Source organism: Watersipora subatra, chromosome 10 (genome assembly GCF_963576615.1).
Source record: "Watersipora subatra chromosome 10, tzWatSuba1.1, whole genome shotgun sequence".
In the NCBI taxonomy this organism is placed as follows: domain Eukaryota; kingdom Metazoa; phylum Bryozoa; class Gymnolaemata; order Cheilostomatida; family Watersiporidae; genus Watersipora; species Watersipora subatra.
Genome location: NC_088717.1, coordinates 43068561 through 43081916, shown reverse-complemented (window position 1 = coordinate 43081916; position 13356 = coordinate 43068561). Strand labels below are relative to the sequence as shown.

Sequence of the window (13356 nt, the reverse complement as noted above, 5' to 3'; positions counted from 1 at the left end):
ACGACATTTAGCTGTAGAGGTTTGAAATGTTCAACTGCCAGCATGAAACGAGGTTTACAGTTTGTGCTTAAATGATCAAAGTACGAGCTCCTTGGCTTATCTTTCAGCTATGCAGCACATGGATGTTAATAGAATATTATCAGCTGTTTATGTATTGTATGTACATTATCATACTATCAGTTATCATACATACAAAAATTTTGCATTTAAAAGACTATGAGAATCTCTTTTGGTTTTTAGTTTCTTTTTTAAATTGTAGAAAAAATAAATTATTTAATATTTAGCACAAAATTGGTTAAATGCGTACATATTTTGATCATAATATTAAAAAAATGGCAATCCTTTTTTTTCCATTTCAACTCAAAATTTTGATTATTTTTTGTGATATTTACAGTTTACATGATTTTCAAAATGTTGGATAAATTTCTTTTCAGAAAGGAATCTTAAAATTTTACAAAAAAATTTCTACAATTACTCTCGAGTGTGAAATTTATGCGTTTTTCTAGCTAAGGGATGTAACACTGCAAAGTTTAGCTATCGCATATAGCTAACATCATAGCCTATACATATAAGTATAGCACACAAACCTATTGCTCAGGACAGGAAGCAACTTGTTGAGCTAAACATATTAAACATCTAAATGAACCTCGGGCTAACTCAAAGTGTAAGTACAATATGGACGGAAAGCGTTAGAAAGCTATTGTAAGTAAACAGAACTACATTGTTCTTCGTAACCTACTCTGCTTGTGATACTTCAACCGCCGAGACAAGCCCTGTCAGGATACAACAAACAGTATAAATATTTACTGTGTATATGTTCTGTTAGCTGTTCACGTTGTTAGCAGCGATCTATAACTTGGCACAGGTAAGTTCACAAAACCATTTAATAGACAAACGCTGTGAAGTATTTCTTTCAAATCACAGTGAGCCAATGTATTGCTAAGAGGCACTGAATTGATTCCTCATTGTGTACTGCGACAAAGTTTATTCTGAAGAATAGGGCGCAAATTTTAAATAGAGTAGTATGGTACAGAATGTAAAAACTGATACGTAAATTATTTCTTGTGTGAGGAATTAAAACAAAAACCTTGAAAAATGAAATTTAAATTAAAGTCGTTATGGATATTAACTGAAATAACTGAGCAGATGTGGACTTCACTTCTATTTGCTACCAAAAAATCAGCCACAAATCAGTGAAAAATAGAAAAGAGTTTTGGCCCCCATAAATGTAGTTTTTCCTAGTTCACTCCTATGTTCTACAGAACATTAAAAGAAAAACATAAAAACAGCAAAATTATTCAACAAACCAAAAAGACATGAAGTTTTATTGTAACAAATAGCAAGCATTTCAAAGAATTTGTATTTATAGACTATGGAACGCCGGTTGAAATACTCCAGTTGCAATGCATCCAGACATTTATAGACTCTAGAATGCTAGTTGAAATACTCAAATTAAAACACGCACTACTGTATGTGCATTCACATATATAAATATGCTTTAAAAGAATACAGAACATGCTGTATCTGCATCATGTTCGTTCCACGTTTCCTATTTATCATGCTTAACAAAGAGCAAATTATAAAGATTTGACATTGCTTTTATATATTTTAAACCAACACTAATAATAATTTAGTAATGATGATAATAAAACTGAAAGCAAGTTAATAAATAACTAATTGCTACCTAGATGTAGATGTGAGTATTAAATCAATGTATAAATAACAAAAAGAGCAAGAAAACAGCAATTTATCTTTTATGTTCCGCAATTGGTTGGCAGCTAAATTGCTCATTATAAGCTAAAGATTTTGTGAAAGGTGAAAGGTCATTTGATATGCTGCCCATTTTTTATCTTTCAGTTACTATCTCTTGAATGTAAAAGTAGGAGGCCCTTGCTTGAGTACATCACATACTCAAGCAAGCACGTTGTGTATCACTACTTGTTTTTAAGTTAAGAGAAAGACGGCTAAATTGATTAAATTTGTCTCTTTTTAAAAAAAATTATAAAAAATTAAAATTCAAACAGTAATATTTCAATTATAAAACAAACTTTTAACTCTGTAACTATGAAAATTAATTGTGTAGAAAAGCTAACCTCTGTTTATGGCATCCACAATGAAAAATCTCTCGCCGGTGATGTTATGGATGTATGTTCCTGAATCCTTTTCGATGATACCACTTTCTACAGCCTTGTGAAATGGCAGCTTAGACTGAGTTTTCTGGCAGATGACCGCATGGACAAGGTAGCTTTTGCTCACTTCTTCCAGTACCATGCCTGTTGTAAAAATATTGGTTACTTGGTGAATATTCAAATCCTATTTGATTTATTAACAATGTAAGTCAACTTGGTAGGGAGTATTTAAACATTTAGATATATACCGAAGTTTATTTCTATATTTACTAGGCTGAAATATTAATTTATTTGCAATGAAAGAAAACAAACTTTAAAATAATTTTATGTATTTAAACAACTGCAATGCAAGATAGGAAGGGGTCATGCAGAGCTAAAAACCATTGTAGATTCTTGGGCTAAAATAATTAGCGGGCATGGTGTATGGGTATAGCTTACAAGTGTTGGCAGCTTACCATGACAAGCATAAAAACAAAAATTCAATTTTTGGTTTAAGAAAAGTTTGCTATAATAAAAATTTTGCAATAATAAATAGTTTAAAATTTTGCCATGAAGTTTTTCAAAGAAATATTTTTGTATTTGCTTAAAAACCATAGTTAATACGTGATACAAACTTAAAAATTTTTTTTAGGTCTTGCTCCTTTAGCAGGTTTAGTCACTTGCTAATTCAATAAAAATTTATCAATCTGCCTTAAATAATATTTTGAAATTACACAAAAAAGGAAAACTTTTGTACAAACTGCGTTCTGAAAACTTATTTTATTTTTATTTACCATTGACATATTTTATACAACTTTAAATATGTTTTAAAAAAGCTAGTCAAACAGTGTCTAGCTAGATATCAGCATAGCAAACGGGATATAGCAAGCAAATGCTGATAGCGTAACATATGGTAAAAGGGTAGTTTGAAATCACACATAAGACGAAGGCTGCAGCCAAAAGACTTGTACACATACAAATTGAAAAGTATTCATGATTTTATTGGAGAGTACAAAAAAGAGGCAGAAGGGAAACATGTGTTTTGTAGAAATAGAAAAACATGAATTGTAGTCATACTAAGTATTGAAAGTTTAGAGCACAATCATATAAATTTTCTGAAGAGCACAGCAAAACTGTCACACCAGCCAGACACGAGCAACCATTAAAACCAGGGCTCAATCACAGAGTAACAACTTCCACCGAATTGAGCAGACAAATAAATATAACCTGACTTGCTGCCACTTCTCCTTCCTACAGAACATTAAAAGATAAACATGAAAACAGCAAAATTGCTTAAATAACCAATAAGACATCATGTTTAATTTGTAACAAATAGCAAATATTTTACAGAGTTTTTATTTGTAAACTATGAAACACCATTTGAAATATTCCAATTGCAACTCAACCAGGCATTTATAGACTCTAGAATACCAATTGAAATACTCAACTTAAAGCACATGCTATACCTTTTGAGGCACGTTTATATTAGTGAAAACAGGCCTCAAAAGAATACATGACATGTTGTTTATTCTCATCTATAGTAAGCTAAGAGTGGTAGTTGCTTTGATGAGTACAAACCTGTCTCAAATATTTGCAGAATAATATCTTTGTTTGAGAGGCACAGAACAAATCTCTTCTAAGAGACAGCATGACATTCGATAGGGCAGCTTGATGACTACTAAGGCAGCATAATTATCTGTATTTTCAAACTTACTGTTGTTGTTAACTTCATATTCAATCTCCACAAGATTGCGTTGAACAGCGTCCCCGATCATCATGATGGTTCCTTTTTTTAGATCCTTGTATGTTCCGTAGTCTGGGTCTAAAATTCCTTGTCCTACAAAAAAATAAAAAATGACATTTTGCAGCTTTCTAGCACTTGTATGTTAAATGCTAACTTGGTCGGCTACCAAACTACGAAATAAACTATTCAACTTAAAATAGTTTTCATCAATTTAATTGTATCTTGGAGCGTGTTGTAAGTAATGTACATGTTTTTCTATATTTGATATAACATTCCCTACAGAGATTTTGTCAAGATTTTTTACTGTAACACGAATGATTTAAAATAAGTTATATATAGCAGCTGAAGTGAAAATAAAAACAAATATTGATGCATATGAACTACAACAAGGCTATGGAGGTTTTGCAAAATGCAAAATGTTTTTCTTAAGACAATGCAACATATTTATGTATTGCAGCAAATAGCTGAATTAAGTAAGACATTTAAACAAGCAACTCAAATATATTTTATTATCATTAAATACATACAAGCAAGTATAATGCAACCATGTTTTTGCAATACATTTGCTTGCATTTCTAACTCAAAGCAAAGCAACTCGTAAACTTTTGAAGTTGTTCATTTTGACATAGTTAGGTAGAAACCGTGGTCTTTAACTGATACATTAAGTGCAAAAAAAGGTATGTACATGTACATACTGCAAGCTTGCTCAGCAGAAATCATCTCCCCTGTACTAGTGTCTAGCGCTTGCTGCACTGTGTATGGTTTAGTCTCCCTTGTTGTTCGTACAGTGATTATTCCAGCAGATTTTACTTTCTCTTCAGATTTTTTCTCTTCCTTCGGTCCCATCTGTTACAGACAACTTGGGGCTAACTGTATGCAATGAATTATTACCTTATTGTATTTTGGCAAATACTCGAATTTGATTTTACCACATTTTAGTAAAAGCTTGCTAATGCTTGATTCAGGCAGCTCATCTAGTTAGTTCGCTATTAGGAGAGAGTCCAAGGAAAACCTCAATGATATAAGCAATACATGCCTTAGCTTTTTGGTTTAAAAACAAATAACTACTATTTGTATTTTAATTTTTTTGCAATAACAAATTAAAAACTGAATAACAGGTCATTAAAAATCTTAAAAGTAGTTACGCTTCTTTATTGCCCTGTACCACAGAATGTTTACCCACAAGCTTAGAACTTCAGGCACAAGCTCATAAACTTTGAGTTTTTTTTAATTTAGATTGACCAAAGCAATATATTGTTTTTATTAGCAAGTAGATAACACAATGTTTCCATCAGCTTATAAAATTTAAATAACAGCCTTTTGTTACTCTCACAGGTTTATCACGCATGCTCATAAATGAAGAACTATTACTGAAATGGGTGTGGAGGCTTACAACCTTGGCAGAATTTATTACCAAATAAATTCTGATGTCCTTTGTCAAACCTTTGCTTGTAAAAATAGCTTTGAATACATGATGATTAAAAATAGTTTCAAAGCTAATCTAAATGTTGTGAACAGGATTTAGTGTGAATTTGATAATTGTCCTCTAAACATCTCGTATCTCAGCACAACTTGGTTATGTGACAGTTGACCAATGGCATGTTAGCCCCTGTTAAAAGCGACACCTTTATTGATAGACGACAAGTTATTTTTAACATGCTGTTATGAGTGTTACCTTTATTAAGCCTTCATTCATAGCTTGAGGAATAGGAAAAAAGTTGCGGGTGGCCTTGTTGATGTACAGCCCTCTATTTGGGTCAATGATTCCACAGTCTATAGCATCTTGTAGAGAAATTATCTTCTCAGGCTCTTCTCCAGGATTACTTACTATCCCAGTAATTACGAAAGTTGTCTCAACTTCCATCTGATAAAAAAAAACATTTCTTCTGATGTATCACTGACCTTATTCAATGTGTTTAGAAAATCGCATAGAGAGCCATTTTTTTATACAAATTTAATTTTTGATAAGGAAAGCTACAAAAACAGGAAGTATATCATCGCAATTTTATTAAATGCTCAATCTGTGTGTGTACATTTCCTTCAAACTAAAAGTTTCAAGTATCTTTTAAATGCTGATAAACATAATTAAATATCAATAAAATACTTTTGCTTATCCAAAAGTTTTTGTTATAAACATTATAATGATACCCAGCGTGATATGATGATCTTTCCGTGTGTACATAAAATAGTCTGCTTAAAATGTAATAATTAGTTTAGCATTGGCTGGCAAAGTGCCAACTTTGAACTTAAAATATTGAAAGCAATGTTTGTAAAATTTCTAAACACTAACGACCTGTAGAGCTCATAGCAAGAGTCTAACTTTTACCTCAGATTCAATAACCTCTTCTGTCTGAGTGTTTAACTCTGTTGTTCCAGATTCGAAATATTCTTCCTCGGACTCCTCTTCACTCAAAAGCACACCACCTAAAAGTTTATTATTTTATATGGGTGTGATTTGTATGCCTGCTAATATACCTAGCAGAGGTATTACAAGCAAACTGACCTCATAGTCATAGACTGGCAGTAGAGCTTTGTGTGTCTCAAACTTAATTATTCATATATCTGGTTGTATGTCTAAAAATCAGTCATTTTAAATGTTGTCACGGTATAGCCATAAACTGCTAGGTAATTTATTGTTGTAGCAATCAATTTTCTTTATAAAAAGAATTAAAAAACTTTTAATTCAAAGAGATCACAAACTGAGGTTCGTGTAAATAAAAGTTATGAAAGCTCATTACTATAAACATATTATTGTTGCAAATGATAAGGAACAAAAGTTTATTTTCAAAAACTATTTTGTACTTTGGATTTTAAGTAATAAATCACCTTTTAGGAATCTAAATGTAGCCCATCTATGTCCTTAGCTGATAGCGTGCGTGTTTAATACTCTCAAATTTTAGAAAGTTAAATTGCTCTGTTTTAAAACTCAGTTTAAATAGTTTAGATTTTGATGGCTCAGTTCAACCTGTGTAAAAAGTGGCATTGAGGTCATACCGATGTTACCAATGCTGAAACGCTACATCTACTGCAACTGTAATTGTTAGCTTAAAATATCTTTTGACACATCATTGCCAAATATAAGTTGAAGAATTATATTAGATTAAATTAAATTAAAAGATTAAAATAGATTAAAATAGATTAAAAGATCTAAAGTATAAACATATATAAAATACAAAAACAAAAGGTTGCACTGTTGTTTGTAGCAGAAATCTTGTCATGTTCTTTTACCAGCTTTAAGGCTTTTTAAATTTTTATCAAATTAGCAATTAACTATTTTTTAAAAAGACATTTGCTCAACCTCTCTTTCTATTATAACCTCATCTTTATTTGTAGAGTATAACTATATGAACAATGAACTATATGAACAATGAACAATGAGAACAAAAGAAACGAGAATCAGCTTACTCTCGGCAGCGTCAGCCTGGTCCATGCTTATTAGATCTTCCTCAACTGCAGCCTGACTTTGGTTTTCAAGGTCGCAATCCCAAAACCTGTGCAAATAGATTACTTTAAATAGCTGACCAGAGTGTTAAAGTTTTTCTAAAATATAGCAAAAATGGTAAAGGGATACTTGAAATAGATAACAACAAATAACAGATATAGTAATGCAGTCAGTTACTGCAATAGTTCTAAAAACAACATTACTATAAATGGATATAAAAAATTACGAAAGAGTAACAATATAGTTATAGTTTAAGTTTGCTTTAATAATAATAACATTAAACGTGGTTAACAACAATAATAAGAATAAATACAACAATAAAGATAACAGTCATTGTAATGGCAGCAGGAGAGATTATGTTTCTCAATACTCATTTATAGAAATACTTAAAGTTTTTTGTCAGCAGCTTAGCTGGCAGCGAGCAAATTAATAAAGTTACACACCACTAAATGGAATAGGGTAGCAATTCATGTACACGCAGTAAAATTTGCTCACTTGACGAAATGTGCTGTTGTGATGTATCGCAACTGGTCAGGACTTGTGCAAAGGTATACTTTCTTGGGCTGCTGAAATTGTTCTAAAACTACTCTGTACGTGTCACAGTAAGTCCAAAAGTCCTAAAAAATCAGCGTTTGATAAGATAATGAGTTCGGTTCAAGACAGTTTGCAAACGTTTTTCAGTAGGAAACACAATAAATTATATAGTGCACAATGGTGAGTCAATTTTTAAAAAGTTTCAAATTCATCATTTATAATTAAAAATCTAATTTTCAAAAAGCAAGAGTGGCTCTAAACCATTTGACTATTCAAGTTTTAAAAACAATGTATTGGTTATTGCAGTAAAATTATAAACTTCATCTTTTTTGCGTATTTACCAGAATTATTTACTCCTGCTGTGCCAATGTCAAAGGTAATTATGTTGTTATCAGAAACCTGCATATTAGTTAATTGCTCTCTATAAATATAATTCTATGACATTAAAACACTGGGAATGTGAGAAACAATACTTAGTAAAACAGCAGATGAAAAGAAACAAATTCTATTTTGACTAATTTTTCCTTAGTATCACACTGTATTAGTAATGTAAAGAATATTTTTAATTTGTTGTTCAATATACCAACATTTATATATCTTTGAGACCTTCAAAAAGGGCTTTTTATAACTTAGGTATGTATTCTTAAGATTTGAAATTATTTGGTAACTTAATTTTAGATACTGCGGCAGAATTTTGACGATTTATTAGTGGCTACAACATGTTCATCAGCACACCATGTTCATCACTATGTCTATTTAAGTATTGATGTCTATCAAAATTCTATTAAAGTGTTGTGGTAATACACTAATGATAAAGCTTTGAGATAAAACAGAAAAAAAATGCAATACAAGAAGAAAATCAGGTATTTTATAAATAGCCTATAAAAAAGTTTTGCTAAGCAAAACTTTTATTTCGCTAGAACATGTTAGACTGGTTTTCAAGTTAATTATTTAGTCACAAGAGTTTAAAATATTTTAAGTATGAAACAAAGTTTTCAGTTTGCACTAATTGACCAAAGTACAAGCTTCAAAACTCAATATGCAGCGCACAGAACTTGATGGAGCCGTTTAGTCAACTTAATCAGCCATTTATATACTATATAATATATAGTATATAAATATATGTTACATGTTATTATATTGCATTGCCAGCTGTTTATGTATACAAACACTTGGCATTTAGAAGATTGTCCAATTTTTCTTTTCAATACTGTTCTTATTTTTAATTAGGTTTCTATCATCTGCCAGTAAAAAGCATAGCCATCCAGCGTAACTTTTGGCTACTTTCATTAGCTTGCAGAATAGACTTTCCGCCTTACTCGATGTGATTAAAATGAAACTGTTGACATCAATGAGTATTTCAATCTGGTCGAGCATTTCTAAAAGCTTTACATGTCTTTAAATTGCTCTCAAAATGGAACTTCATTAAAATTTTTTATCATCAGTGAATAATACAACAGTTAGTCAATAATTAGTGAGAATTTTGTCTTAGCTTTTCTTTTATTTTGTTTAGCAATTTAATACTTTCTAAATTAGGTGTTTTATAAATGGGAGTTGTCAACACATTCCAAAAAGTCAACATTTAGGTGAATCAGCATAATTATATTACCTATATTAAAAATGGCCGCCAAGCCAAAAATATGCTCACTCCTATAGCAAAAAACTGTTATAATATTTATGACAGATGAAAGTGTGAAAACAAGTCTCATATACAGTAGAATGAAAGAACAACACGAGGGAAACTGAGCGTCACAAGCAAGCTGCTATATGTGGGTTGATGAATAACTAGATAGATTAGTATGTGCAACTCACCCAGTATCTCTGCAGAAACTTCTGCAGATAGTTCACTTGCACTACAACTGTAACCTTATCATTCTCTTTATTTTCTGAGGATTTGTCTGGTTTTGAACGGCTCACTATAGCCTGGGTCTTCTTTACCAGATCTTTGTAAGCTTCGGAGCTGTTCAGCGAACACCCCAAGGTTGCATCCATGTAACTCAAGGTTTTAACTAAATCATCTTTCTGAGCATCAGTTAAAGCTGACTGCCCAGCCGGCTACAATAAAGATACATTCGCATTAGACACTAAATAACAAAACATTGTAACTTGATAAAAGTTGTTTTAAAAAATTACGTAGTAAATTGATCTAATAGCATTGCATAATTTCCTTCATTTGATGTGCATTTGTATAAAATGGTTGTTTGAAAATTTCGTACAATCCAGAAAATCATGATTTTAAATACATGTAGCTAAAACACAAAATAATTGTATTTACAATTACAAAGGTGGTTTCTAATTTTTTTTGTTCAATGAGGAATATCAAGCTTACTATTACTTTTTATGAAGATTTTGCAGAGTGACGTTTAGCAAGTTTTTACAGACTTTTTGTGCAACTCATCATATATGAATCGTTTCTCACATCAAAAGTGTTTTTTTTATATTTCATCTACTTTTTTTGGGATTTTTCCATCAATCTAAAATGACTCTGATCTTTTTGAGCAATCAATGTTTACATGATGACTTAGGCATTTCACATAATTTTTAGATAATTTTTAGATAATTTTTAGATAATTTTTAGATAATTTTTAGATAATTTTTAGATAATCTTTAGATAATTTTTAGATAATGTTTAGATAATTTTGAGATTTTTAGATTTTAGATAATTTAGGCATTTTATTGTATTCTCTGTTTACAGTCGCTGGTTTTTTCCTTCTGCAGAATTATGTAGCCCTGCAATTTTTTTCTGAATTTGATCATGTTTTTTACATTGGAAGTTTTACACAGGCATTAGACTTAGATTTTTACTCATTTGAGTGCAGAAGAAACCATTTCAAGATATTAATTATAACGTTTTTTTGATGGTTATGGTTAAAAGTTGCTGCAATTTGTTAAGATAGTTTCACAAATGCTTAAACAGGTTAAAATGTACAATTTTTTCTCTTTATCATATTTTAGTAAAAAAAAGAATCTTTGATTGTGCTAGCTTTAAATATATTATTTTATACAAAATTTAAAAGATAAGTAGTGGTTAATTTGATTAAAACCTTTCATTCTCCTGATCGGCACCATCAGACTGCATTTAATTCAAATTATCAAAAAGGCAAATAGGCTTTATACAAAAATATTTGCCAATAATTGCACTGGTTTCTTTTTTAACAATTTTCACTCCCTAGCTTTGAAATTAAATTAGTGTTTCAGCTAAAAAAGAGAGTTGTCTTTCCTTGACAGTATTTGATAGTAGCTCCTGCAAGGGACTAAATAAAAGTTGATCTACGCAGAAATTGTTTCAGAAATAGCACTAAGTGTTAGAAACAACAGATTTGACACTTACATTAGTCTCGTTCCAATGTTTGAAGACTTCTGTAAGGACATGTGTCACATGCCTTCCCAATACCTTGGTAGTACTAGACCACATTGCTAACATCTGTAGCTTAAGCCTGCAACACGCACTTGGTGGTAACTTCAATGTTCATTTCTCAATATAAAAAATCGTAGTGAGCCACAACTCAATGTGCAGAACTGTATTTGATTCAAATCAAATTTTTTACAACTTTTAAAGCTTTTAGTTTGAAAGGAGGTTTTACCTAAAGGCAGCGTCATGAGCTGACGAATCAGGCGCAGGAATGAGTATTATTATAGAAGGAACAGTATGTTCTTCAGAACTTCCAGTTACCCTAACCTTCCATCTCTTCGAGTCTGAGTTGTCTACCAGAGTCACATGATCTTCCCCTTGAAGTTCAAACTGTAAGTATATGATTTTCTACTGTTTATTTAGTTATTTGCTCAAGTGTCCTTGACCTTTGTGTTAAACTTATTATTTTTGATCTTAATTGTATATATATTAATCCTTCCTTAATCCTGTGTGTTTATTTAATACAAATAGTAATATTAATATAATATAGTAGTAACATAATAGTAATACTCACAACTCACAGAAAATAAATAAATAATAAGCAATAATTTACTTGATAAAATTAATAAAAAATTACATTTCACAAATATTTAAGCACACTTTACAATTAAGCGGAAAACTCTATACAGGAAAATTTGTTATTTTAATTCATGGGCAGATTTGTACAAGTTCAAGATAACAGGTAGAAAATATATATTTTTATTTAATTAAAACTGAAATAGCAAAAGCTTTAGAAAGGTATGAACTTTTTATTTTTTAAACCTTTACTGAAAGGTCAATACTCTACAAGTGCTACTATTTGGAAGTCTATTGCACTTTATGCCAACATCAGACTTTGGCTAAAAAAAATTTCAATTAGTTCAATTTAATTGTCAAGTAAGTTTTTTGCTGAGTTCATCTGAACAAGGTTCTAGTACTGCTTTACATTTATATGTTATTCAAACAATGAAAAGCATTCATCTCATTCAACTATAAATAAAAAACAATAATTTGGTTTAGTTTCACAAATGTACATATATAATTGATAATAGAGTAATGAAATAATGAAATGTATAATGAATAAAACATCAAACATAAAACATGTATAATGGAAGCGCGAGAGTCATTTGGCGATTTCAGCCAAACGAACCGTAGAACCAATGATATGATATCTGATATGATACCAAATGATGTATATCATTGGTAGAACTGACCAGCTTTAGTCAAATACAATTGCAGTGTATAAATGACAGGTTTATGTAAAGTAATACCCTCCACCGGATAACCACTTGTCCCAGAATACACATTTGATCGATGTTTAAAAATGCATTTTGCTGTAAATTAAATTTTAAAAAATGGATCAGCTGTTACTTCTTGCACATTAAAAAATGCTTTGTTCTACCAACTTTAAGCAAACAAATGAATATTAAAAGTTGTTTGACACACTCGTATTGCATAATTTAGGTTATTATTTTAGAATAATATTAACACTGCATAGATTTAAACTAATATAAAAACAATCAGCTTACGTCTGCTGTTTTGTAGTCCACCAAAACTTGAGCTTGAATAGGCTGATCCAATTTCTCAGTTCTGGCTTGAAGAGGCACCACGTGCTTGGCTCTCTCTGACAATATATCCAGTCTGGTCTGCCACTGTAACAATTTTACTTTCCATGTCATTAAAAATCATGTTTTAGCCAATATTGAGATAATATTATATTATTTTGCGCTTGTAGTTTCTGATCACAGACAAAACTTTAACCAAAGACTATATTTCCATGATGTGGATGATTCAGATTTGGAATTGTGCTCACAATGAGTTAAAGTGTGATACGTGTTTGAATAGACATTCACATGTTGTGGATTATTGTGGAGACTTTGTTAAAAAAGGAATTTTATGCCAAAGGTTATAGCGGCACACTCCTGTCATGTCAAATAAGAGTAGCGATGCCTGAAGTATGGAAAATGTTTAAAAGGGAATAGCTTGCACGGCATTCTCTTACGCATTATTCCCAAAAGGCGTTTTCATCTTTCGCAACCATAAACATTTTTGTAAAATTTTGCTAATAACAAAACTCACTTGACTTGCATATTTTTGCTGTTTTCATTTTTCAGTTCAAACTTGTGGATTAATCACA

General features: G+C 30.9%; 1 protein-coding gene across 4 annotated transcripts in view; it reads right to left on the bottom strand.

Annotated features, from left to right (window-relative positions):
- The window catches only part of LOC137405757 (dystonin-like), a 35045-nt gene that overhangs the window by 2378 nt on the left and 19311 nt on the right, over positions 1–13356 (bottom strand). For 2 of the 4 annotated variants that reach the window (XM_068092141.1, XM_068092144.1), the window contains exons 8-19: positions 12749–12871; positions 11413–11570; positions 11160–11265; positions 9641–9883; positions 7790–7911; positions 7258–7343; positions 6179–6276; positions 5528–5716; positions 4548–4698; positions 3823–3945; positions 3336–3359; positions 2094–2273 (exon numbers count right to left, since the gene is read on the bottom strand). In XM_068092141.1, coding sequence (XP_067948242.1) covers positions 2094–2273; positions 3336–3359; positions 3823–3945; positions 4548–4698; positions 5528–5716; positions 6179–6276; positions 7258–7343; positions 7790–7911; positions 9641–9883; positions 11160–11265; positions 11413–11570; positions 12749–12871 — 1603 coding nt within the window. Of the gene's footprint in view, positions 1–739; positions 774–2093; positions 2274–3335; positions 3360–3822; positions 3946–4547; positions 4699–5527; positions 5717–6178; positions 6277–7257; positions 7344–7789; positions 7912–9640; positions 9884–11159; positions 11266–11412; positions 11571–12748; positions 12872–13356 lie in introns of all 4 variants that reach the window. The other 2 variants (XM_068092143.1, XM_068092142.1) reach the window with 2 other exon arrangements.